General features: G+C 38.4%; 2 protein-coding genes across 2 annotated transcripts; both read left to right on the top strand.

Annotated features, from left to right (window-relative positions):
* Positions 1–1,774: 1,774 nt before the first annotated feature.
* On the top strand, positions 1,775–3,106 carry LOC129255816 (allatostatin-A receptor-like). Its single transcript, XM_054894146.2, has one exon. It carries the CDS (start codon positions 1,775–1,777, stop codon positions 3,104–3,106), a length of 1,332 nt encoding a protein of 443 aa, XP_054750121.2.
* A 14,866-nt stretch (positions 3,107–17,972) lies between these two features.
* On the top strand, positions 17,973–19,301 carry LOC129255815 (allatostatin-A receptor-like). Its single transcript, XM_054894145.2, has one exon. The coding sequence runs from the start codon at positions 17,973–17,975 to the stop codon at positions 19,299–19,301; it is 1,329 nt and encodes a 442-aa protein (XP_054750120.2).
* The last annotated feature ends 7,776 nt before the right edge of the window (positions 19,302–27,077 follow it).

Here is a 27,077-nt window from a genome sequence, read left to right as displayed (position 1 = left end):
TCCTTCGCATGTCATATTTATCATTAGCTTACCGTTCGTTGATAACATTTGACAATAGTTACTGATCGTATGATTTGACGGAAATTTTATTTGAATTCGTTGAATTCGCGTGCATTTTTCCCATTCGTCACCCTTCGTCCGCCTACATTCGGTCAGGCGTGAGGGGGCTTTTAACTGGGCTCTGCTCCACAGTACAACTCTGCTCTACACACCATCTTGGCTTCTACGCTCCATATGCAGTGAATCTGGGCCACGTCTTATACAAAGAGTTGCGATTGATCCGATCGATCGCAACTATGGACGGACAGCAATGTCAACATCTATACTATGCATGTTTACTACGCATGTTTCTAACTATGATGTATATTTATGCATTCATCGTTGTCTTGAAAATTCAGTGTGCTTCTTTTTGTTTACAAAGGACATTATGCACATTTCCTGTAGAAAAAAATATGACACTGATGAATTCAATAGAGTACCGATTGATTGGATCAATCGTAACTCTTTGTAAGACAGGGCCCAGGTCTTCTTACAGTTCCAAAATGTAAAACAAAATGTGTGTGTGTGTGGGGGGGGGGCATTCATCCATGCAGGGCCCTCACTTTGGAATTCCCTCCCACGAGAGATCCGAGATAGCAAGAGTGTCGAAACATTTAAGATTAAGCCAAAAACCGACCTCTTTAACTCATTTTATCGATGATTTTCTGTTACTTGTAATTTCGTTTGCCCCCCTTCACTTGTGCGCCTTGAGCACCTCTTGCGAAATGGATATGGCGCCTAACAAGTTCCATAGAAGTTCTAAGAGAGCTGAAGCACACTAGTAGAAAAATATCGAGGGATGCTAAACAAAATGAGATGTCTGAAAAGCACTTAGGGCCTCTTTTTTCAAACCTTAGCATACTGATTTTATTGAATTTGATTTGTTGTTCAAATCCATTACTTCCGTACCTTTTAAATCGTTTAATTCAAATACACTATCATCGCCGCAATAATGGCATTTACGGCTTGTCTGGGAGCAGAAATTCTTGAAAAGATTCCCATTAACCGCTTTAGTATCAAGTTTTCGACTATTCAGAGTACACTTAACAAAAATGAATGAACGCCAGCTGCATATTTTGTTGAAAGAGTCACTCATGTATCACGAAATTAAAATTCCATATGACAGTGAAGGTTGGAAGAAACTTTAATGAAATCTCAAAAGACTTTTATTTGAGTGATTTCTTTGACAGATATTCAATTCCGGAAATAGCTGATATTTTCTTTCCGTTTAGAGTAGGTTATGGTTTCACCGTTTTTTAAATCTTTTTAACATGTCAGGAAGTTACCTGTACATTAAAAAGAGAGGCATTTTTTCATTTAATTGTAAGCACAGTCAATATAAAACTAGAAAAGGTGGAATTCAATATTGAAACATTGCTATCCAGGGCCTAGAAATAATGCATTGATCGTAATAGATGACACAGCGGTAAACACCACAGACTATATAAAAGTGAAAGCTTGGGAGACTACATCAGCTCTTCAACAACTATCAGTCAAACGCCAATCGGTAAGTCTTAAATATCATTTATATCTTATTGAAAATTTAATCGTTTTTGAAAATTAAATCAAAAGAAGTGTTATGAAATTAATTACAACAAACAGAAACGATCCCCGAAATTGGATATCGGTGTCTTGTTTATAAAGATTTTCATTTGAGCTAAGAAATAAAATTATCTTTTTAATATTATTTTTCCTTTTTATTTCATCAGGAGGACGTATTTTACCATAATTGAAGATGAATTTCAAATTCTATTCCACAATTATCTACCTGGTGTTGGTTAAAGATGAATCCCTGGCCACAAACCAATCAACGCTTCGTCTCGGAGGAACATCGGCTTCTCCAGGATCAAGTCCATTCGCACATAGCACTGGCAAAGAATCAACGGGTCGACCAAACGAATTCATCTTCACCACAAGTTCAAATGTTTTAAGCAACGATGATCTCTCCTCCGACTTTTTATTGAATTTTACTTACGAGGAAGACCGCTCCGAAGAAATGCAACCAAAGACTTTATTTCAATGGTCTTGGTCAACAATGGAATGGCCTTGGTGGGTCATCTTACAGATGGTTTCTGCGATTCTGGGGATACTGGGGAACTTCCTAGTCATCCTTGTGGTGTTCTGGAAGAAATCCTCCAGACGCTCCACTGACATCCTGGTGGGCAATCTAGCCCTTGCAGATTTCTTGTTATCCATCGTGATGATTCCCCACCCGAAAGCTCAAACAATGCCTTCGAGTGTTGCGGGACATCTCTATTGTCGCTTGATCTTTTCTCCTACGTTACATTGGATGCTAATCACGGTATCTTCTTATCAACTTGTAGCCATATGTTTCGACCGCTACTTCGCGGTTGTCCATCCTCTCACCTTCAATCGCATGGTCACAAAGAGGCGAGCGTGTATTTGTACAGCTCTTGTTTGGTTGACGTTCATGCTCGCAGGAAGCAGGCCCATCTTTGGGATCTATGTTGAAGACCTCACTGGACGGTGCGTTCGCAGAGAATTTTCAGTCGAAGGCGACATGGCCTTTGCTGCTTACAACATCTGTCTACGCATTGGTTTGCCAACTGTACTTATCCTTCTCACCCAAATTCTAATAGCCAAGAAACTTTACCGAGAGGCCCAACATTTCTCCAAGATCTTAACAGAAGGATCTGCCAACGCTTGTAAGCCATCAATTCATCTGAAAGCTCGTACTCGCGTTCTCAAGATGATGCTTATTGTCATAGTTGTATTCATCATTTGCTGGGCACCGTCTCAAATTGCCTACTTCTGCGCAAAAATGCGGTTCGGCACTGCTAGAAATTACATTTGGAGTCCACTGCATCGTTTCTTCCAAAACCTGGCTTACTTCAACTCGTGCGTGAATCCTTTCATCTACACTGCCAGGAATCCAAGGTTTCGTAAAGCACTCAAAGGCATCTTTATCTGTTCCCGATCAAGCCATGATCCTGTCTTTGGACACGAAGTGGAGACATCCTCTAGCGTACTTCCGTCTGTCCAAGCATCTGCTTTTGCAGATGGCAGTGTACTTACAAACACCGTGCGACTTAGTCATCTTCAGTAGGATGATGCCATTTGTTGCGTCCTGTATAATACGGCTTACAAAATTATGCCAAAATTTTATTAACATTGATTGAGGAATACGATCGATCAATTAGGAAATTTAACTATATAGCCTTTTTTTTAAAGGTTTTAATTTACCTTTGCCTTAATTAATATGGATGGCTTTGTGATAGCTATTGGATATTAGAATGAAGCAAGTTGCAAATTGTGCAACTTTGCACTTAAATACGTACAATACGCATCTGTTTTGTTGTTCATTTATGTAATAGTTAATGTAGGACTGTTATAGAGAGCGAGAAAGTTTTGTCAACGCTAAAACCAATTATGTAGATTAAATATTTATCTCATATATTTTGCAAATAGTTTAATGTGCAAAAACAACTTGATGTTTTGAAGACTTATTTGTAAGAATCTTGGGGAAAGCCCTGATCTTTATTAAATTGATACGCCGGTCACAGAAAGGAATCAATACGATCATGGACCGACTACAGGTCCATGATACGATCTTCTCAGATAATCTGTGGCGCGCCCTCTCCTCTAAACCCGTTGAACTTTGCAGGATAGTTCACCCTTCATCAAAAGCAGACAGATGGGGTGGGGCAAGGGACATGGACCCCCAAAGTTTCGAGACCAAGAGAAGGTTGAAACCGGGAAAGAAAAGAGCGTGGAAAGTGATAACATTTTCTTAATTTTATTTCAAAATCTAACACAAAATTTTTTGTATAAAGTTTTGTATTACAAAGTTTACTACTAAATTACAAAGAAACATACATCGCGAAACGGTGGTCATGGAGGGGGGGGGGGGGGTCATTAGAACGCCCCGTCTCCGAAATTCCGAAAATGTTAATAAATACCAGTGAGTATTGAGTTTAACTTTTTTAGGGGGCAGCTATGGAAGAACAAGTCTTAGTATAAGACTTCAATAGCTGTCTCCATCCACGCTAAATATGATAAATATGTATGTGTCATGTTTAGTGCAATGTATTATGGTATTTACTTAATACATAGGCCCTGTTACAACCGATAATCGCACCAACGCATAATGTCGCAGTCAACGCATAATGTCGCGGTTTTTCTAACGCATAACGTCACAAGTCGCAACGCATAATGTCCCAGCGGTATTTTCTTCAGGACTCGAGCTACAGATAAGATATAAAATATGCTTTCACTAATTTTTTTGAGAAACGAGAAAGAGAATTAAGTGATTTGGAAATCAGGATTACTCTTTGTATGGATATTTATCGGTTCATTGCCATTTCGTCTACTGCCTTTTCCCCTACTATCGCATGGTCTGATATAATTTCGTCTACCATTAGTTAGTCAACTATCAACATAGTCCAATAACCATTTCGTCTAATTACCATCTCGTCTAATAGCCAGTTGGTCTAATAGCCGTTTTGTTTATTATCATTTAGTCTAATTGTATTTTTTTTCAATTGGTTCAATATCCACTTTGTCCAATATCATTACGTCTATTACCTTTTGGCCTAATAGCAAATTGGTCTAATAACCACTTGGTCTACTCTCATTTCGTCCATGTTCCATTTGGTCTAACTTCAGTTGGTTCGCTATCACTTTGTCTAAACCCATTTCGGCTATGCCTAGTTGACACTTTCACGATTTTCGGTTCCCGCATAGTTCACGCACTGATATTGCGTCATGCGTGCCAATGCGTCGACACTTGCGGGAAGGGGCGGGACGATGAGCGGCAATGCGCAGCAATGCGTGAAGAGCGAAAAAAATTTTTCAACATGTTGAAAATTTTGCCACGCACTTCCCGCATTGCAGCAGTGCGTGAACTGTGCGCAAACTATGCGCAAACAAGTCGTGCCAATGCGTGCCAGTGCGTGGCGTAAAAACAGTGGGTACCCCACCCCCGGGGTAGTGGCACGCAGTTCGCGACTAGTTCACGACAGGGTCGCGCATACTTTGCGCATAGGTCAAGCATACTTCACGCATAGTTCGCGAATGACATGCGCAAAATTGTGAGTACAGACCACGTGATCAATGTGAGTCGTTCTAATCAACGAACGTAGAGGGTGTCAACACCAGAACGTTGAATATTTAAATTTGCGCTAGATACGTCACAGAAATAGGGTGTCGAGAATATTTGCTGAAAGCACGTCGGGACAGTGCGTGAACACTGCGTGAACTATGCGCGAACTATGCGCAAACATGTCGTGAACGTGTCGGGACATTGCGTGAACTGATATAGCCAAGTCGTGCCATAAAGTGTCCCGCACTGGCACGCATCAATGCGGGGCAATGCGGGCACCACAATGCGTGCAAGTGTCAACCGGGCATAACAATCATTTGGTATCGTTGCCATGGGTCCAATCACCGGTATTTTCTTCAGGACTCGAGTTACACAACTAAACAGTTGACGGCAGCGTGAGCCGAAAAATAGATTTTGGATCTAAGAACTGGACACTCTTTTAATGTTTTGTAAATTGTAAAATGGATGGGTAACTAGGTATCTTCCTACATTATTGTTAATAATGCGAGCAGAAGTTTTTTTTTTATATTCTGATCTGAAACTGGACAATTCAAGCACGTTATAAATATATAGAATAAGCTGCGTTAATTTAGACCTAGAATTTAGGCATTTTGAATACATGTTTTAATCATTTCATTTTATTTACTGTTTTCCGTTTCACAATGTTGTATATAATAAACATATCATAAAAATAAAGAATATAACAAAAAAAAAGCGATAGCTCAGTCGGTAGAGCATGGGTTTCGGATTCCGCTGACCCGGGTTCGATTCCCAAGTGGTGCGCTAGTGCCCTTTGGTAAGGCATTTATCCTCATTACCAGGTCCCTCGGAGAGGACCTTAAGCCGTTGGTCCCCTGGTTGCTTGCTCACAGGTATTCGTGCTTTCTTAGCAGTCAGGTAGAACCTCGGTATAACATAACATAACATCTTATAAAACACAATAAGGCCTATAGATTTGATAAACACAATTAATGACATTAAGCTGCCTTAAATTATTATTTTTTGTATATTAGAGTGAAACGGAGGGACTGCCGAAAATAAGCAATGCTTGTATGTGAGGCCAGCCCCAAAACTTAGTTTCAATACCTAATTTTACACACATGCATAAATATAACTTCGTAATAGTAAAAACAGTAATAGTAATAATTATCGATGTACCCTTTGCAAAGCAAATCAGAACTGAAAAAGCATAAAGCGAGAGCGAAGCATGAGCTAAAAATACTTCATATTCCAGTCCGAAAAGGGGTAAATTTATGCACTTTTTCAAGCACTATGCATGAAAATTCTGAAGTAGATATGGATGCCAGCGCGAAGCGAAAATTTTAGCCTATATAGTACATGGTGATTTTTTTACCTGGTTGCTAAGAAAGCATGAATGCTTGTAAGCAAGCAACCAGGGGACCGACGGCTTAAGGTCCTCTCCAAGGGACCTGGTAGGAAAATGACTATTATGCCTCACCAAGGGGCACTAACGCACCAATTGGGAATCGAATACGGGTCACCGGAATCAGAAACCCCCGCTTTACCGACTGAGCTATCGCGCCTCTTTTGAGACATGAAAGTTTTTTTTTTAAATTTTCAAAGTCTTCACCTCACCCTATTTTATTCACTCTTCTGTCTCCTCTTATTTTTCCTCATTTTCCCTCCTCTCTTTCCCCTTCTTTTCCCTTTTCTTTCGTTCCCCTTCCTTTTCCCTGCCTATGCCCTGTCGGCGGATGGTAAAGGGTTTTTTTTGCGCTCGCGAGCTGATCTGAACCACAAATCAGGAGTAGTACTGCAACAAATCGGCAATGATACATAGAGTCACCGTAGAGGTTTAGTGCCAGTAGACCATTATGGTTATAAGATGAAATGAATATGCCTATTGGACGAAATGATGATTAGACGAGATGGTGATTAGACCTATTGGTGGTTGGACCCATGGCAAATCTACCAAATGATTGTTAGCCGAAATGGGATTAGACAAAGTGATAGTGAACCAACTGAAGTTAGACCAAATGGAACATGGACGAAATGAGAGTAGACCAAGTGGTTATTAGACCAATTGGCTATTAGACCAAAAGGTAATAGAAGTAATGATATTGGACAAAGTGGATATTGGACCAATTGAAAAAAATACAATTATACTAAATGATAATAAACAAAACAGCTATTAGACCAACTGGCTATTAGACGAGATGGTAATTAGACGAAATGGTTATTGGACTATGGTGATAGTTGACTAACTAATGGTATATGAAATGATATCAGACCATGCGATAGTGGGAAAAAGGCAGTACCGTAGACGAAATGGCAATAAAACCGATAAATATCCATACAAAGAGTAATCCTGACTTCCAAATCACTTATTCTCTTTCTCGTGTCTCAAAATACTTAGTGAAAGCATATTTTATATCTTATCTGTAGCTCGAGTCCTGAAGAAAATACCACTGTGACATTATGCGTTGCGACATGTGACATTATTCGTTGACAATTTGCTGCGACATTATGCGCCCGGGGGGGGGGGGGACTCGACCAAAAAAGTGGTGGGGGTGTGCCGCGGGCGAGACAAAAAACGGGGGCCTTGGAGCGGGCTTATTGTAAAAAGGAGGGTCCTCGGATCGGCCTTCGGAACTACAAATGTTTGTGAAAACGGGGGTCCTTGGAACGGTCGCCTGCGTGCGAGTGCGTATGCATCCCTATGGAACGTGCATGCAGCTGGGCTGCGGCACGACTGCCGGGCGCGCTAGCGCAGAGGCGATGGTCAGACAGCGAGCTGCGGTCGCTTTTCACCAAAATTGCGACCAGAACGGCGTAACGGAAAATATGCGAAGCCCTGGAGCGGATTTTTTTTCTTCTTTTTTCTCGAGAAGAAGAAAATGCTATGCTTTAGAGCGGCTTTCTTTGTTCTTTTTCTCAATAAGACAAAAATGCTATGCCTCGGAACGGAAATTTGAGTTTAAAAAGGGGGTCCCCTCCGCGGCACATACCCACTATGCATTATATACTGCGTGCCCACCCCCCCCCCCCCGGGATTATGCGTTGTGACATGTGACGTTATGCGTTAGAAAAACTACGACATTATGCGTTGACTGCGACATTATGCGTCGGACGCTCTTGGCATAATGTCGCAATCTGCGACATTATCGGTTGTAACAGGCCCTTCTACATTTGTGTATTTCTTATTTACTGTGAATGAAATAAAATGAATTGAACTGAATACTGCATTGTTATTATTTTCCCCCTTAGTTCCTTTGGTAAGCTTGGCCTAAAGGAGGTCTTAACGTTATTCACAGTAAGAACACTGCTAGATTTTTTAACTTTGTTTACAATATATTACAAACTTTTATCTACATGTATATATTTGTTTAACAGTTTGCTAAATACACTCTAAAAGTGCTCTAAAGTGCTTGTATGTGACTGCACTACGAGTGCTGATTTTCTAGTTTAAATTTGAACTAAAAAAATCAGCACTCGTAGTGCAGTCAATATGCAAGCACTGTAAGTGCTAAATTAGCATTTCATTTTTTATAGTGTAATATTTATTTTTTCACCATACAAATTAGAGGAACACAAATAAAAATCAATTACATAAATCGAGACAAATCAATCATAACCCCCAAAGTAGCCTATTTTTTGCAAATTGGTAATAAAAATGCAAATAATCTATAGAAAAAAATACATAAATCAAACCTTTTTAGGAGTATAGTTGTATGTATGCTTACAATGAAAAAGAAAAAAAACAGCTATGAAAAAAAGAGACCAGCTAAGAAGCGAGGATAGAATGACGCTGATTTCTCGAACAGAACGCAATTAAAGGAACACTATAGGAGATGGAGTGTAAGCAGAGATTTGATTTCAGGGATGATAAATGCTTGGTCATGGATGATAAAAAAGACTGTACAAAGATGTATGGGGGTGGGGCGCCTTGAAGAAAGGATAAAATACAACAGACAATTAAAGGAGACAAAAAGGGGAAAAAATAATAGTGAAAAGAAAGCGAGAGAGAAAAAAAAAATGAGGAAAGGGTCGTAGATGGGATCTGTATAATTGTCAAACATTCCAGGGAGGCTGTTGGGAGTAGGAGGCAAAAAGCAATTTCTTAACTTTAAGTTTAAATGTACATTAGCTTTAACTCTCTCTTATATTCAGAGGAAGGGAATTCCAATATTTTGGGCAGTCAATATGAAAGTGTTCTGTGTAAGTGCTGTTCGAGTCCTTGGCAAGTGATACAACGTGATTTGTATATAGTTGAGTAATGGCTACTTTAATTATTTACTCGAAATATATTGTTAAAAACGGAGGGTAATTCGTGGTTGTTATACTGGTATATGAGTATCCCAAGATTCAATTGGTAATTCTCGTCAATAAAACGTCAAAACAGTGGTTTTCCTTTGTAAAAGATGTTGAATTTGATATAGAACTGTCATATTGCATGCGTGAAAAAGATAGTCGTTGAAAGTAACAAGGGGACGCGGATAACTTTTGAAGGGGTTATCGTTATACAGTGCGTCCCACAAAAAACGAAACCGAGATTTAGCGATGATTTATCATAACTTAATCATAAATGCAATAGACAAAATTTAATGACCTACCATTGTAAAGTTTAGAATCTCCTCTTTCATCTGAAATTACTTAGAATATTCCACATTTTCGCATGAGTGAGCAAAAACAATTTGAAGAAAGGATACCAAAAACTCATTTGGCGGGGGGTATCTGAATTTCAAAAAGAAAATCACATGCCTAAAAAGTTCAATATCTGCTCTTTCATTTTGATACCTTAATCACAGAAAATGGTCAAGAAGTAAACAAGTTCTGTTCCCTCGAAAAGATGCTTGTATTTCCATAATTTCATTAAATAAACGTGTTTTAACAGGTTTCCCAGCGAAGCTATCGCACGGTTAACAAAAGACTTAATGCATGGCGATCGTCAACAAAACAGAGTCTTGAGTAAGTCTGGACGATAGCCTGTAAAACCTCTTCATTTTATGAAATTGTTGAAATTCAAGCCTTTTTTCAAATAACCAGAACTTTGTTATTTCTTGACCATTCTCTGTAATTGAGGTATCAAATTAGAGAGCAGATATTGAACTTTTTAAATATGTGGTTTTTTTTTTGAATCCCAGATACAGCCCGCCAAGTGACATTTTGGTATCCCCTCTTCAAATTCTTGTTGCTCACTCATGCGTGAAGGAGAAATAATCTAAGTAATTTTAGATGAAAGTGGAGATTGTAAGCTTTACAATGGTAGGTCATTTGTCTATTGTATTTGTGATTAAATTATGATAAATCATCGATAAATCTCGGTTTCGTTTTTTGTGGGACGTACTGTATAATATGATTTCATTAATAACCCATCTGTCTAGAATACAAATTACATCCATTTCTTTTGCCAACCACATTATTGAAGTTTCTAAAACAATCTTGGTATGTTTCTCGACTCAAACAAGATCGATGGTTCTCGTATTCAATACACTTGTAAATCTGTACGGTATCAATTACGCAACCTAGGGTTCACACGCAAATATTTGACTCTTGACGCAACAGAGAAAATTGGTCATTCATTGATTAATTTTAGTCTCGTCTTGATTTCGGCAATGCACATTTATTTCGCATACATTCGTAATTCCGAAGCTTCGTTATTCCGAAGGTTCGGTTATGGTTCGTATTTCCGAAGGTTCTTAATTCCGAAGGTTCGTTAGTCCGAAAACGAAGTGAGGTTCGTAATTCCGAAGGTTCGTTAATCCGAAAAAGAAATGAGGTTCGTAATTCCGAAGGTTCGTTAGTCCGAAAACTAAATGATTAACTAACCTTATTTCGTTTTCGGATTAACGAACCTTCGGAACAACGAACCTTATTTCGTTTTCGGATTAACGAACCTTCGGAACATCGAACCTTATTTCGTTTTCGGATTATCGAACCTTCGGAATAACGAACCTTCGGAATAACGCCACAAATGTTCGGATTAACAAACCCTTTTACGTTTTCGGATTAACGAACATCGAGGTATAGGCAATTTGCGTGTTTCGGAATTACGAACCTTCGAAATAAAGAACCTTCGGAATTACGAAGTGTAACCCATTTATTTAATCTACTCCAGTCTCAAATTACTCGTTTGCAAAAACTACAAAATTCTGCTGCTCGTATAGTGACACTTCGTAGCAAATTTACCCACATCACTCCTTTTCTTAAATCTTTACATTGGTTGCCCATGAGTGAACGCGGCAAATTCGAAATCCTTTAAGGCCCCCTCACACCTAACCGAATTGCCAAAAATATGCCTTGCGATGGCTGGCGAAAGGCATTTTTTTCTTCATCGTTTTCAATGGTAAGTGATAGTAAATCATATTTACCCTTCGTGTTTGGGTTCGTACACCTTCTGAACTAACAGCTGCGATTATTCAAATTCGCGCGGAAATTTCGAACATGTTTAAAAATTTCCGACGAATTGAAAAATCGTTGGTCATCTGTTTGAATTCGCATCTCTTATTTAGTCTGCGGTAATCGTTCGTTTATCGTTCGTGCGTTATTGTCGCGCATAGTCCCTCATCGCGCTTTTGCCAAAGTGGACCGATCTCGAAAGAACCCTTAACGAAGCAACACGATGACACAAACGTACAAGAACGTCCGATCTATTCCCTCGTCTTCGTTTCTAATCGCACACCATATCAAACCATTGCTCACTGTTCGTTCGTCTTATTGGGTTATACCAACCTTTCGCTCGCCTTCGGCTGCAATTTAATCAAAGAGGTGAACCGAAATATCGATATCCTTCGCATGTAATATTTATCATTCGCTTACCGTTGATAAAATTTGAGAATAGTTACTGATCGCATGATTTGACGGAAATTTTATTTGAATTCGTTGAATTCGCGTGCATTTCGTGCATTTTTCCCATTCGTCACCCTTCGTCCGCCTACATTCGGTCAGGCGCGAGGGGGCTTTTAACTGGGCTCTGCTCCACAGTACAACTTTGCTCTACACACCATCTAGGCTTCTACGCTCCGTATGCAGTGAATCTGGGCCACGTCTTATACAAAGAGTTGCGATTGATCCGATCGATCGCAACTATGGACGGCCAGCAATGTCAACATCTATATGGATGTTTACTACGCATGTTTCTAACTATGATGTATATTCATGCATTCATCGTTGTCTTGAAAATTCAGTGTGCTTATTTTTGTTTACAAAGGACATTATGCACATTTCCTGTAGAAAAAAATTATGACACTGATGAATTCCATAGAGTAACGATCAATCGTAACTCTTTGTAAGACAGGGCCCAGGTCTTCTTACAGTTCCAAAATGTAAAACAAAGTGTGTGTGTGTGGGGGGGGGGGGCATTCATCCATGCAGGGCCCTCACTATGGAATTCCCTCCCACGAGAGATCCAAGATAGCAAGAGTGTCGAAACATTTAAGATTAAGCTAAAAACCGACCTCTTTAACTCATTTTATCGATGATTTTCTGTTACTTGTAATTTCGTTTGCCCCCCTTCACTTGTGCGCCTTGAGCACCTCTTACGAAATGGATATGGCGCCTAACAAGTTCCATATATCATTATTATTTTTATTAATAATAATAAAAAAGAAGTTATAAGAGAGCTGAAGCTCACTAGTAAAAAGATATCAAGGGATGCTAAACAAAATGAGATGTCTGAAAAGCACTTAGGGCCTCTTTTTTCAAACCTTAGCATACTGATTTTATTGAATTTGATTTGTTGTTCAAATCCATTACTTCTGTACCTTTTAAATCGTTTAATTCAAATACACTATCATGGCCGCAATAATGGCATTTACGGCTTGTCTGAAAGCAGAAATTCTTGAACAGATCCACATTAACCGCTTTAGTATCAAGTTTTCGACTATTCAGAGTACATTTAACAAAAATGAATGAACGCCACCTGCATATTTTGTTAAAAGAGTCACTCGTGTATCACGAAATTAAAATTCCAGATATGACAGTGAAGGTTGGAAGAAACTTTAATGAAATCTCAAAAGACTTTTATTTGAGTGATTTCTTTGACAGATATTCAATTCTGGAAATAACTGATATTTTCTTTCCGTTTAGAGTAGGTTATGGTTTCACCGTTTTTTATATCTTTTTAACATGTCAGGAAGTTACATGTACATTAAAAAGAGAGGCATTTTTTATTTAATTGTAATCACAGTCAATATAAAACTAGAAAAGGTGTAATTCAATATTGGAACATTACTATCCAGGGCCTAGAAATAATGCATTGATCGTAATGGATGACACAGCGGTAAACACCACAGACTATATAAAAGTGAAAGCTTGGGAGACTACATCAGCTCTTCAACAACTATCAGTCAATCGCCAATCGGTAAGTCTTAAATATAATTTATATCTTATTGAAAATTTAATCGTTTTTGAAAATTAAATCAAAAGAAGTCAGGGCCGTAGCTAGAGGGGGGGTATGGGGGGGGGGTGACACCCCCCCAACATTCGTGGCAGTCGGCAAAATCATGTACCAGTTGGCAGAATGGAGGATAGGGGAGAAAAAGAAAGAAAGAAAGAGAGAAAGAAAGAAAGAAAGAAAGAAAGAACGAAAGAAAGAAAGAAAGAAAGAAAGAAAGAAAGAAAGAAAGAAAGAAAGAAAGAAAGAAAGAAAGAAAGAAAGAAAGAAAGAAAGAAAGAAAGAAAGAAAGAAAGAAAGAAAGAAAAGGAAAGAAAAATAGGGGTACTAACTTCGAAGAAGGTTACGACTTTTAGAGTAAAGACAACCAATTGGCAAATCCAAGTCCATGTAGCCAGGCTTAGAGCCCTACTAGTCAGCAAAAATAAGTACAAAACAGATGTAGCTATAATAACACAGAAAGTAAGCCCCCGGTCCTCCCCCAATATGAACAAGCTTGTTAGTTTGCAAATTATACCACAATTTTTGACGATTTAACAAACACATTAGTTTTGTAAAATTAGATGCAGGACTAGGTACATAAATATTGGGTGGGATGAATTTCCAAGGTTTAAGTTGCATAATCAAAGCCAAAGTATAGTTGGCAAATTATAAAGTGGGCCTATTAAAGTAGCAGAACTTTATACGCTCTACCAGTCAGCAAAGTGATGTACAAGTACTGCCCCGTTTCAGATCTAAGAACAGAGCACAAGACTTAAAAAAATGGTAACTCTGCAGTTGGCAAATTCATGAAGACAAGTCTACAACTTATAGACTTGTCTACAAGTTTGCAGTTGGCAAAAAACACAAAAATGTTCTAAGTTATTTTTACTAAACTTTTTTTTTTAATTCATGGTGTCAGAAGGTGCTTAGGGTGGGGATGGGGGCAGGTTGGGGTTGCATCATTCCTGGTGCTCGCATTGTCTGACTAATGAGATATATAGTCCTGTTGTATTTTAAGTCCATAAAGATTATGCACCAAACTATCTCCTCGCACTTCAAGTTATCATTGTTTTATGTAGTGACATATGTTTTTTTCATGACTATATACTTAAAGTGATTGCCCCCTTTTAAGGCCTTGTTAAAACATTTCCAGTCTGTGCTTACGTTCGCATTGGTGTGGACCGATATAGATACCGGGCTGGTGTTAAATCAACACCAGCGTTTTTGCAGTGCACGAATTCCTAAAGACAGTCCTTAAAATGTCCCTTTTCTGATCTAATTATAACAAATTTTCAGCTCGCGCTTCGCGCTCGCATCACTTAATTAGTGAAATAGTAAATTCCTACAAACAAGCCATAGAATGCCCCTCTTCAGGTCTAAATTTCAAAAATTGTCGGCTCGCGCTTCTCGCCTGCAATATTTCATTAGTGAAATACGTATCATGTTCATGATTACAATGACCACAAAAAGTGCTTCATGTGCCAGTGTAATTCTAACAAAATCAGCAAGCGCTTGGCGCTCGCATTAAATGACTATGATGAGATACGTACGCACTTCATGAATTCCAAAAGAAAGTCCTGAAAATGTCCCTTTTTAGGGTTAAGTTATACAAAAAAATTTCAGCTCGCGCTTCGCGCTCGCATTGTTTGTTTTGTAAGACAGGTACGTATCATGATTACAAAACTTGCTTATAATGTCCCTTTTTAGGACTGAATATAGAACATTTTCAGCTCGCACTTCGCGCTCGCATTATTTGATCACTAAGATACATATCCGTTTAATGGCACAGTCCTTAAAATGTCTCTATCAGGTCAGTATACCTGGCAATTGAGCGCGCTTCGCGCGCCCACTTAATGACTCTAAATTTTTGCTGGTGCCCCCCCCCCATGCCGTGACCCACGGTACGCCACTGTTAGCAGTAGCACTCTTGAAATTTTAGTTGAGACATCTTGCACAGAATTAAGGTCAATTAAAAATTAACAAATCTTTGATTTTGATATTATTAATGCATAGGGTATATCATTATACTCAGGGCCGTAGCTAGAGGGGGGGTATAGGGGGGTGTGACACCCCCCCAACATTCGTGGCAGTCGGCAAAATCATGTACCAGTTGGCAAAATGGAGGATAGGGGAGAAAAAGAAAGAAAGAAAGAGAGAGAGAGGGGGGAAAGAGAGAAAGAAAGAAAGAAAGAAAGAAAGAAAGAAAGAAAGAAAGAAAGAAAGAAAGAAAGAAAGAAAGAAAGAAAGAAAGAAAGAAAGAAAGAAAGAAAGAAAGAAAGAAAGAAAGAAAGAAAGAAAGAAAGAAAGAAAGAAAGAAAGAAAGAAAGAAAGAAAGAAAGAAAGAAAGAAAGAGAGAAAGAAAGAAAGAAAAGGAAAGAAAAATAGGGGTACTAACTTCGAAGAGTTTTACGAGACTTTTAGAGTAAAGACAACCATGCAATTGGCAAATCCAAGTCCATGTAGCCAGGCTTAGAGCCCTACTAGTCAGCAAAATACTAAGTACAAAACAGATGGAGCTATAATAACACACAAAGTAAGCCCCCGGTCCTCCCCCAATATGAACAAGCTTGTTAGTTTGCAAATTATACCACAATTATTGACGATTTAACAAACACATTAGTTTTGTAAAATCAGAGGCAAGACTAGCTACATAAATATTGGGTGGGATGAATTTCCAAGGTTTAAGTTGAATAACCAAAGCCAAAGTATAGTTGGCAAATTATAAAGTGGGCCTATTAAAGTGGCAGAACACTATACGCTCTACCAGTCAGCAAAGTGATGTACAAGTACTGCCCCGTTTCAGATCTGAAAAGAACAGAACACATGACTTAAAAAAACTGGTAACTCTGCAGTTGGCAAATTCATGAAGACCAGTCTACAACTTGTAGACTTGTCTACAAGTTTGCAGTTGGCAAAAAACACAAAAATGTTCTAAGTTATTTTTACTAAACTTTTTTTTTAATTTATGGTGTCAGAAGGTGCTTAGGGTGGGGATGGGGGCAGGTTGGGGTTGCATCATTCCTGGTGCTCGCATTGTCTGACTAATGAGATATATAGTCCTGTTGTATTTTAAGCCCATAAAGATTATGCACCAAACTATCTCCTTGCACTTCAAGTTATCATTGTTTTATGTAGTGACATATGCTTTTTTCATGACTATATACTTAAAGTGATTGCCCCCTTTTAAGGCCTTAATAAAACATTTCTAGTCTGTGCTTACGTTCGCATTAGTGTGGACCGATATAGATACCGGGCTGGTGTTAAATCAACACCGGCGTTTTTGCAGTGCACGAATTCCTAAAGACAGTCCTTAAAATGTCCCTTTTTCTGATCTAATTATAACAAATTTTCAGCTCGCGCTTCGCGCTCGCATCACTTAATTTAGTGAAATAGTAAATTCCTACAAACAAGCCATAGAATGCCCCTCTTCAGGTCTGAATTTCAAAAATTGTCAGCTCGCGCTTCTCGCCCGCAATATTTCATTAGTGAAATACGTATCATGTTCATGATTACAATGACCACAAAAAGTGCTTCATGTGCCAGTGTAATTCTAACAAAATCAGCAAACGCTTGGCGCTCGCATTAGATGACTATGATGAGATAAGTACGCACTTCATAAATTCCCAAAGATAGTCCTGAAAATGTCCCTTTTTAGGGTTAAGTTATACAAAAAATTTCAGCTTCGCGCTCGCATTGTTTGTTTTGTAAGACAGGTACGTATCATGATTACAAAACTTTGCTTATTATGTCCCTTTTTAGGACTGAATATCAAACATTTTCAGCTCGCGCTTCGCGCTCGCATTATTTGATCACTAAGATACATATCCTTTTAATGGCACAGTCCTTAAAATGTCCCTATCAGGTCATTATACCTGGCAATTGAGCGCGCTTCGCGCGCCCCCTTAATGACTTTAAATTTTTGCTGGTGCCCCCCCCCCCCCAATGCCGTGACCCACGGTACGCCACTGTTAGCAGTAGCACTCTTGAAATTTTAGTTGAGACATCTTGCACAGAATGTCAATTAAAAATTAAAAAATCTTTGATTTTGATATTATTAATGCATAGGGTATATCATTATACTGCAAGTTAGCAACTACGGCACACTAGCCTTTCTATTTTGATCCAAAATGTTTATTTTTAAAGTGCAAATATCTTTGTATATCTTTGTATAATTTACCTTTAAGTATTCACCAAATGCCACTAATTCAATTCTAATAATTCAAAATCTTTTAGCATGTGATTATTGTAGGGGGGGCACATCCCCCATCAGACTCCCCCTGTACTCACGTTGGCGCTGTCACGCCAAATTTAGTTGGCAAATTTAGCTGGTACACCCCCCAACAAAATGCTTCTGGCTACGGCCCTGAAAGAAGTGTTATGAAATTAATTACAACAAACAGAAACGATCCCCGAAATTGGATATCGGTGTCTTGTTTATAAAGATTTTCATTCGAGCTAAGAAATGAAATTATCTTTTTAATATTATTTTTCTTTTTTATTTCATCAGGAGGACGTATTTTACCATAATTGAAGATGAATTTCAAATTCTATTCCACAATTATCTACCTGGTGTTGGTTAAAGATGAATCCCTGGCCACAAACAAATCAACGCTTCGTCTCGGAGGAACATCGGCCTCTCCAGGATCAAGTCCATTCGCACATAGCACTGGCAAAGAATCAACGGGTCGACCAAACGAATTCATCTTCACCACAAGTTCAAATGTTTTAAGCAACGATGATCTCTCCTCCGACTTTTTATTAAATTTTACTTACGAGGAAAACCGCTCCGAAGAAATGCAACCAAAGACTTTATTTCAATGGTCTTGGTCAACAATGGAATGGCCTTGGTGGGTCATCTTACAGATGGTTTATGCGATTCTTGGGATACTGGGGAACTTCCTGGTCATCCTTGTGGTGTTCTGTAAAAATTCCTCCAGACGCTCCACTGACATCCTGGTGGGTAATCTAGCTCTTGTAGATTTCTTGTTATCCATCGTGATGATTCCCCGCCCGAGCGCTCAAACAATGCCTTCAAGTGTTGCGGGACGTCTCTATTGTATCTTCATCTCTTCTCCTATGTTACAATGGATGCTAATCACAGTATCTTCTTATCAACTTGTCGCCATATGTTTCGACCGCTACTTCGCGGTTGTCCATCCTGTCATTTTCAATCGCATGGTCACAAAGCGGCGAGCGTATATTTGTACAGCTCTTGTTTGGTTGACGTTCATGCTCGCAGGAAGCAGGGGCATCTTTGTGTTCTATGTTAAAGACCTCACTGGACGGTGCGTTCGCAGAGGATTTTCCGTCGAAGGCGACATGGCCTATGCTGCTTACATCCTCTGTCTTCGCATTGGTTTGCCTACTGTATTTATCCTTCTCACCCAAATTCTAATAGCCAAGAAACTTTACCGAGAGGCCCAACATTTCTCCAAGATCCTAACAGAAGGATCGGTCACAGCTGGTAAGCGATCAAATCATCTTAAAGCTCGTACTCGCGTTCTCAAGATGATGCTTATTGTCATAGTTGTATTCATCATTTGCTGGGCACCGTCTCAGATTGCCTACTTCTGCGTAAGTATGGGGTTCAGCACTACCAGGAATTACCATCGGAGTCCACTGCAACGTTCCTTCCAAAACCTGGCTTACTTCAACTCGTGCGTAAATCCTTTCATCTACACTGCCAGGAATCCAGGGTTTCGTAAAGCACTCAAAGGCATCTTTATCTGTTCCCGATCAAGCCACGATCCTGTCTTTAAACACGAAGTGCAGACATCCTCTAGCGTACTTCCGTCTGTCCAAGCATCTGCTTCTGCAGATGGCAGTGTACTTACAAACACCGTGTGTCTTAGTCACCTTTAGTAGGATGATTCCATTTTTTGCGTCCTGTATAATACGGCTTACAAAACTATGCCAAAATGTTAATAACAATTAATGATTGAGGATCACGATTGATCAATTGGGAAATATAGCCCTTTTTGTAGGTTAAACTTTACCTTTGCCTTAAGTAATATGGCTTTGTGATAGCTCTTGGATATTAGAATGAAGCAAGATTGTGCAACTTTGCACTGCATCTGTTTTGTTGTTCATGTATGTAATGGTTTTGTTTTGGAAAGTTTTGTCAACGCTAAAACTAATTATGTAGATGAAATATTTATCTCATATATTTTGCAAATAGTTTAATGGGTAAAAACAACTTGATGTTTTTAAGACTTATTTGTAAAAATCTTGGGGAAAGCCCTGATCTTTATCAAATTGATACGCCAGTCACAGAAAGGAATCAATATACGATCATGGACCGACTACATGTCCATGATATGATCTTCTCAGATAATCTGTGGCGCGCCCTCTCCTCTAAACCCGTTGAACTTTGTAGGATAGTTCACCCTTCATCCAAAGCAGACAGATGGGGTGGGGCACGGGACATGGACCCCCAAAGTTTCGAGACCAAGAAAAGGTTGAAACCGGGAAAGAAAAGAGCGTGGAATGTGATAACATTTTCTGAATTTTATTTCAAAATCTAACACAAAATTAAAGTTTTGTATAAAAAAGTTTACTACTAAAATACGAAGAATCATACATCGCGAAACGGTGGTCATGGAGGGAGGGGGGGGGGGAGGGGGGGGGGTCATTAGAACGCCCCGGCTCCGAAATTCCGAAAATGTTAATAAATACCAGTAAGTATTGAGTTTAACTTTTTTAGGGGCAGCTATGGAAGAACAAGTCTTAGTATACGACTTCCATAGCTGTCTCCATCCACGCTAAATATGATAAATTTGTATGTGTCATGTTTAGTGCAATGTATTATGGTATTTCCTTAATACATAGGCCCTTCTACATTTGTTTGTTTCTTATTTACTGTGAATGAAATAAAATGAATTGAACTGAATACTGCATTGTTATTATTTTTCCCTTAGTTCCTTTGGTAAGCTTGGTCTAAAGGAGGTCTTAACGTTATTCACAGTAAGAACACTGCTAGATTTGATTTTTGTTTACAATATATTACAAACTTTTTATCTACATGTATTTGTTTAACAGTTTGCTAAATACACTCTAAAAAGGGTTTACCAACTATACCCACTATTGGATAAAATGGGAACATGTGTGATGGTTGGGTGAAAAGATACCAATTTTTTTTGTATTTTACGCAATGCTGCGTTGAAATTTACCCTTAAAGGACAAGTCCACCCCAACAAAAAGTTGATTTGAAAAAAAGGAGAAAAATCCAACAAGCAAAACGCTGAAAATTTCATCAAAATCGGATGTAAAATAAGAAAGTTATGACATTTTAAAGTTTCGCTTAATTTCACAAAACAGTTCTATGCACATCCTGGTCGGTATGCAAATTGGCAGACTGATGACGTCACCCACTCACTATTTCTTTTGTATTTTATTATATGAAATATGTAATATTCTAATTTTCTCCTCCTTGTCAAGTGCAATAAATTTTCATTTGTCCCTGAACATGTGGAATAACCATTATTTTAACAGTTTATGTTTAAGTTAACTTGATCCTTATTTTAAAATCTGTAAAAATTGAAATATTGTATTATTCAAATAATAAAAAACAAAAAAAATAGTGAGTGATGGACATCATCGACTCTCTCATTTGCATATCGCTGAGTTGTGCATTTAACTGTTTTGTGAAAAATAAGCGAAACTTAAAAATGTCATAACTTTCTTATTTTACATCCGATTTTGATGAAATTTGAAACGTTATGTTTGTTTTATTTTTCTCTATAGATTCAAATCAAAAAATTTCTGGGGTGGACTTGACCTTTAAAACATGCATTTAGCCCAATATGGGGTAAAACAAAAAAAACAGCAAACATGCATGTTCCCTGTCTACCCAATATTGGGTAAAATTTTATTCAGTGTTTTCAGAGTGTAAGGAAGTTTGATTTTTATTATTGGATCTTCAATGACTAACCATACTTGTTTAAATTGAAAATATAATATCTATTTTTTCAACATACAAATTAGAGGAACACAAATAAAAATCAATTACATAAATCAAGACAAATCAATCATAACCCCCAAAGTAGCTTATTTTTTGCAAATTGGTAATAAAAATGCAAATAATCTAAAGAAAAGAAAATACATAAATCAAACCTTTTTAGGAGTATAGTTGTATGTATGCTTAAAATGAAAAAGAAAAAAAAAACAGCTATGAAAAAAGAGACCAGCTAAGAAGCGAGGCTTGAATGACGCTGATTTCTCGAACAGAACGCAATTAAAGGAACACTATAGGAGATGGAGTGTAAGCAGAGATTTGATTTCAGGGATGATAAATGCTTGGTCATGGATGATAAAAAAGACTAAACAAAGATGTATGAGGGTGGGGGCTCCACGAAGAAAGGATAAAATACAACAGATAATTAAAGGAGACAAAAAGGGGAAAAAATAATAGTGAAAAGAAAGCGAGAGAGAAAAAAAAATTGGGGAAAGCATAGGCGAATCCAGCTTCTGGCGAAGGGGGTGGGGGCGTACTGCCGAGCGGCGCACATATTTTTGCACTTCACCGGCGCCATAAAAGAAAATGTTGAAAAAGGGGTAAAGTCGACCATGTCAAATGCTCTTTTCAAAATGTAGGATTTCCAGTCATGCCATTTTGCATGACCACACGCAGATAATATTTCCGGGGGGGGGGGGGCAAGACTCGAACATATTTTTGAAAAGAAAATAAAAACGACAGAGTAAACGGACCGAGCTGCTCAATGGGGCGATTAATTTTTTTACAAGTGTAATAAAAGTATTTGGTGCACATCTCACATTTTTCATAGTTTTCATGAAATGTTAAGGAAAAAATGTGTTTTCACAACAGCTGATCGGGAATTTGCCCCCCCCCCCCTTTCCCCTTGCTGCGTACGACCATTCCCTGAAGTCCACTTAAACATATCTCATTATAACAGAAAATATACATCAATTTAAACATATAATCTTTCTAAAACATATATAGAGAGAGATTGAAAAACTTATTAAAGAAAGAAACAAGCAAAAAGTAACACAAATTATGCATGTTATGTGCGATTTCAAAATCTCGTGTACTAACCCTTTTATTGCGATGAGGCCAATACTTTTGTATATTAATTGAGATACAAGGTTTTTTTTATTATATATATATACAATAATACTACATCATGAATCATTTGGAATACATCACCAATCCAGCTTTATATATTATCATTCAATGTTCATGTACATGATGTATAGGCCTATATACAGAATTTGGTATTTATATATATATTGTGATGCTTTTCACTAAATCTAATGCAATTTGTAATGATGAGTAATTTTTATCTAATTACTTTGATGAAACTGGATATAATGCTTATGACCTGAATTCAGAAAGAGATCCTTCAAGACAGAGCTTTGGAAATAGTTCTCCAGTTTTACAGGTATCGTTATCTTTGTTTTTAACTTCTTCCTGAGTGATCAGATGAATAATATTTAACTTAATGGAAGATGAAAATAAATCAAATTTTGTGGCGTAAACATTTAAACGTTAAAACAAAGGTATTGACAAACTGTATTTATACATTTAAAATGATATTTAGTGGTTTAAGGTCTAACGAATATACGTCGGGTTGCGTAATTATACACTCCCGGTATTAGCAACCGTCTGACCTTTTTTTATTAAAGCATTGGAAAATAAGATCAAAATTAAAGGATTTGCTCTACACTTTTGTATGATTCTGGGATTTTTTAAATAACAAATTAAAGATTTCATGACATCTGTGGGCAACTGCCCCGCCCCAGTCCACTCTGTAAGGGCATGCGATAAGCTTTGTTATTTGTTATGACCACCATTCAACAATAACATGTATAACCAGGTGCCGCTGATCATTCTTGACCGACGCCGATCTAGATTTGGTTTGCAATATAGGCCCTTCTTCATTATTCTACCGGCGCCTATTTATTGGAACCAGGGGACGCTGATTATTCTTGACCGGCGCCGATTTAAATTTAGGTGGCGCTGGTTATTCTTGATCGGCGCCGGTTAAGACAAAGGCAGCACCGATTTGTCTTGACCGGCGCCGATTTAGAACAAGTAGTGCTGATTATTTTTACCGATGTCACGTAAGATTCAGGCAGCGGCAATTCATAATCGACTGGCGCCGATTATTCTTGACTGGCGCCAATTTTTAACCAGGTGGTGCTGATTATTCTTGTCCGGCGCCGATTTAGATTTAGGTGGAGCTGATTATTCTTGATCGGCGCCGATTAAAACTCAGGCAGCGCTGATTTGTCTTTACCGGCGCTGATTTAGAACCTGGGGGCGCTGATTAATCTTGACTGGCGCCGATTTATAACCAGATGGTGCTGATCGTTCTTTACTGGCGCCGATTTGGATTTAGGCGGAGCTGATTATTCTTGATCAGCGGTACTGATTTTTCTTGTCCGTTGCCGATTTAGATTTAGGTGGAGCTGATTATTCTTGATTGGCGCCAGTTATATGCAGGCAGCGCACTGCTGATTATTTTTAACCGGCGAAGCTGTTGGGAAAAGGGTAGTTAAAAGAAAAGATAAGGAAGATGATATGATTGTGCTTTGTTGGGGATAGTCTTTCCTTCCTGTTGCTAATATTATATCAGTGTATAATTTTTTTAAGCGGCGCCTTTTCTTTATTTTACAGTTTTTAGGGGGGCATGCGCCCCCTGTGCCCCCTGGATCCGCCACTGGAAAGGGTCGTAGATGGGATCTGTATAATTGTCAAACATTCCAGGGAGGTTGTTGGGAGTAGGAGGCAAAAAGCGATTTCTTATATAACTTTAAGTTTAAATGTACATTAGCTTTAACTCTCTCTTATATTCAGAGGAAGGGAATTCCAATATTTTGGGCAGTCAATATGAAAGTGTTCTGTGCTGTATATACGAGTCCTTGGCAAGTGGTACAAATTGATTTGTACATAGTTGAGTTATGGCTACTTTAATTATTTACTTGAAATATATTGTTAAAACGGAGGTTAATTCGTGGTTGTTATACTGGTATATGAGTATCCCAAGATTCAATTGATAATTCTCATTAATTAAAAGTCAAAACAGTGGTTTTCCTTTGTAAAAGATGTTGAATTTGATATAGAACTGTCATATTGCATGCGTGAAAAAGTTAGTCGTTGAAAGTAACAAGGGGACGCGGATAACTTTTGAAGGGTTACCGTTATACAGTGCGTCCCACAAAAAACGAAACCGAGATTTAGCGATGATTTATCATAACTTAATCATAAATGCAATAGACAAATGACATACCATATTGTAAAGCTTAGAATCTCCTCTTTCATCTGAAATTACTTAGAATATTCCTCATTTACGCATGAGTGAGCAAAAACAATTTAAAAAAAGGATACCAAAAACTTATTTGGCGGGGGGTATTTGAATTTCAAAAGAAAAATGACATGCCTAAAAAATTCAATATCTGCTCTTTCATTAATTTTGATACCTTAATCACAGAAAATTGTTAAGAAGTAAAAAAGTTCTGTTCCCTCGAAACGATGCTTGTATTTCCATAATTTCATTAAATAAACGTGTTTTCACAGGTTTCCCAACAAAGCTATCACACGGTTAACAAAAGACTTAATGCATGGCTGATCGTCAACAAAACGGAGTCTTGAGTGAGTCTGGACGATAGCCTGTAAAACCTCTTCATTTTATGAAATTCCCGACCTTTCGTTGGAGAACGCGAACGCTAATTTTTTGCGACGGTAGTTGATTTTGGAAGAGACTTTTGGGTCCGTCGTCATGGTCGTAAAACTCTGTCCTGCAATGCAATGGTTGCTACTATGGTAACAGCGATATATCCGATTTAGGACGACTTTTCAAAGCCACATTTGGTTCATCCCAGAGCTCGAGAGGCCGGGGGCCCACTTCCATTGAAGAGTGGATACCAGGTGCGACCACGCGTAAAAAGGGAAAGAGTACGTTACGTATTGGCCTATGTAACGTTATTGTCAAAAACGATGTTTAAAATACCGAAAAGGAGGATATGTTTTCAATACTTGTAGGGTTTCACAAGCTAAATACTTGTTAAGAGATGCATTTTGATAATCTGGAAAAGCCTTGCTTCCCTTGTGTAGGGTGCTTTTCGAAACCGCATGGTCGTGCCTGGTATCCACTCATCAATGGAAGTGGTCCCCCGGGAATTCGAATCTAATCCCTCATTTCTGGGGAAAGTAAAACATAATGCCCATTACATTGTGTGCTTGAGGCATATCGTTTGTTTAGGAGTAAACAAAAGAAAAAACGTGTTCAGACGTATACATGCTGTGTACATAATCAACGCATGCGAAATGGTTTCGGCTGGAGAGGTGATTTGACCAATGGAATCAATTGCCAGCGTTAACTTTTGTGTTAGGGGACCCTAATATTAGCGTCCGTGAGGATTGCGAAAGGTGGCTATTGTTGAAATTCAAGCCTTATTTCAAATAACCAGAACTTTGTTATTTCTTGACCATTTTCTGTAATTGAGGTATCAAATTAAAGAGCAGATATTGAACTTTTTAAATATGTGGTTTACTTTTTGAAACCCAGATCAACCCGCCAAGTGACTTTTTGGTATTCCCTCTTCAAATTCTTTTTGCTCACTCATGCGTGAAGGAGAAATAATCTAAGTAATTTTAGATGAAAGAGGAGATACTAAGCTTTACAATGGTAGGTCATTTGGCTATTGTATTTGTGATTAAGTTATGATAAATCATCGATAAATCTCGGTTTCGTTTTTTGTGGGACGCACTGTATAATATGATTTCATTAATAACCCATCTGTCTAGAATACAAATTACATCAATTTCTATAGCCAACCACATTATTGAAGTTTCTGAAAACAATCTTGGTATGTTTCTCGACTCGAATAAGATCGATGGTACTCGTATTCAATACATTTGTAAATCTGTACGGTATCAGTCACGCAAATATTTGACTCTTGACGCAACCGAGAAAATTGTTCATTCATTGATTTAATCTCGTCTTGATTTCGGCAATGCACATTTATTTAATCTACTCCAGTCTCAAATTACTCGTTTGCAAAAACTACAGAATTCTGCTGCTCGTATAGTGACCCTTCGTAGCAAATTTTACCCACATCACTCCTGTTCTTAAATCTTTACATTGGTTGCCCATGAGTGAACGCGGCAAATTCGAAATCCTTTAAGGCCCCCTCACACCTAACCGAATTGCCAGAAATATGCCTTGCGATGGCTGGCGAAAGGCATTTTTTTTCTTCATCGTTTTCAATGGTAAGTGATAGTAAATCATATTTACCCTTCGTGTTTGGGTTCGTACACCTTCTGAACTGACAGCTGCGATTATTCAAATTCGCGCGGAAATTTCGAACAAAAATTTCCGACGAATTGAAAAATCGTTGGTCATCTGTTTGAATTCGCATCTCTTATTTAGTCTGCGGTAATCGTTCGTTTATCGTTCGTGCGTTATTGTCGCGCATAGTCCCCCATCGCGCTTTTGCCAAAGTGGACCGATCTCGAAAGAACCCTTATTATCGAAGCAACACGATGACACAAACGTACAAGAACGCCCGATCTATTCCCTCTTCTTCGTTTAAAATCGCACGCCATATCAAACCATTGCTCACTGTTCGTTCGTCTTATTGGGTTATACCAACCTTTCGCTCGCCTTCGGCTGCAAT

The sequence above is a fragment of the Lytechinus pictus genome, chromosome 3 (genome assembly GCF_037042905.1).
Source record: "Lytechinus pictus isolate F3 Inbred chromosome 3, Lp3.0, whole genome shotgun sequence".
In the NCBI taxonomy this organism is placed as follows: Eukaryota; Metazoa; Echinodermata; class Echinoidea; order Temnopleuroida; family Toxopneustidae; genus Lytechinus; species Lytechinus pictus.
This window is presented reverse-complemented; position numbering and strand designations above follow the sequence as displayed.

Excerpts from the sequence above, each read along its gene's own strand:
- LOC129255816 (XM_054894146.2), top strand. The coding sequence starts at position 1,775 with ATGAATTTCAAATTCTATTCCACAATTATCTACCTGGTGTTGGTTAAA.
- LOC129255815 (XM_054894145.2), top strand. The coding sequence starts at position 17,973 with ATGAATTTCAAATTCTATTCCACAATTATCTACCTGGTGTTGGTTAAA.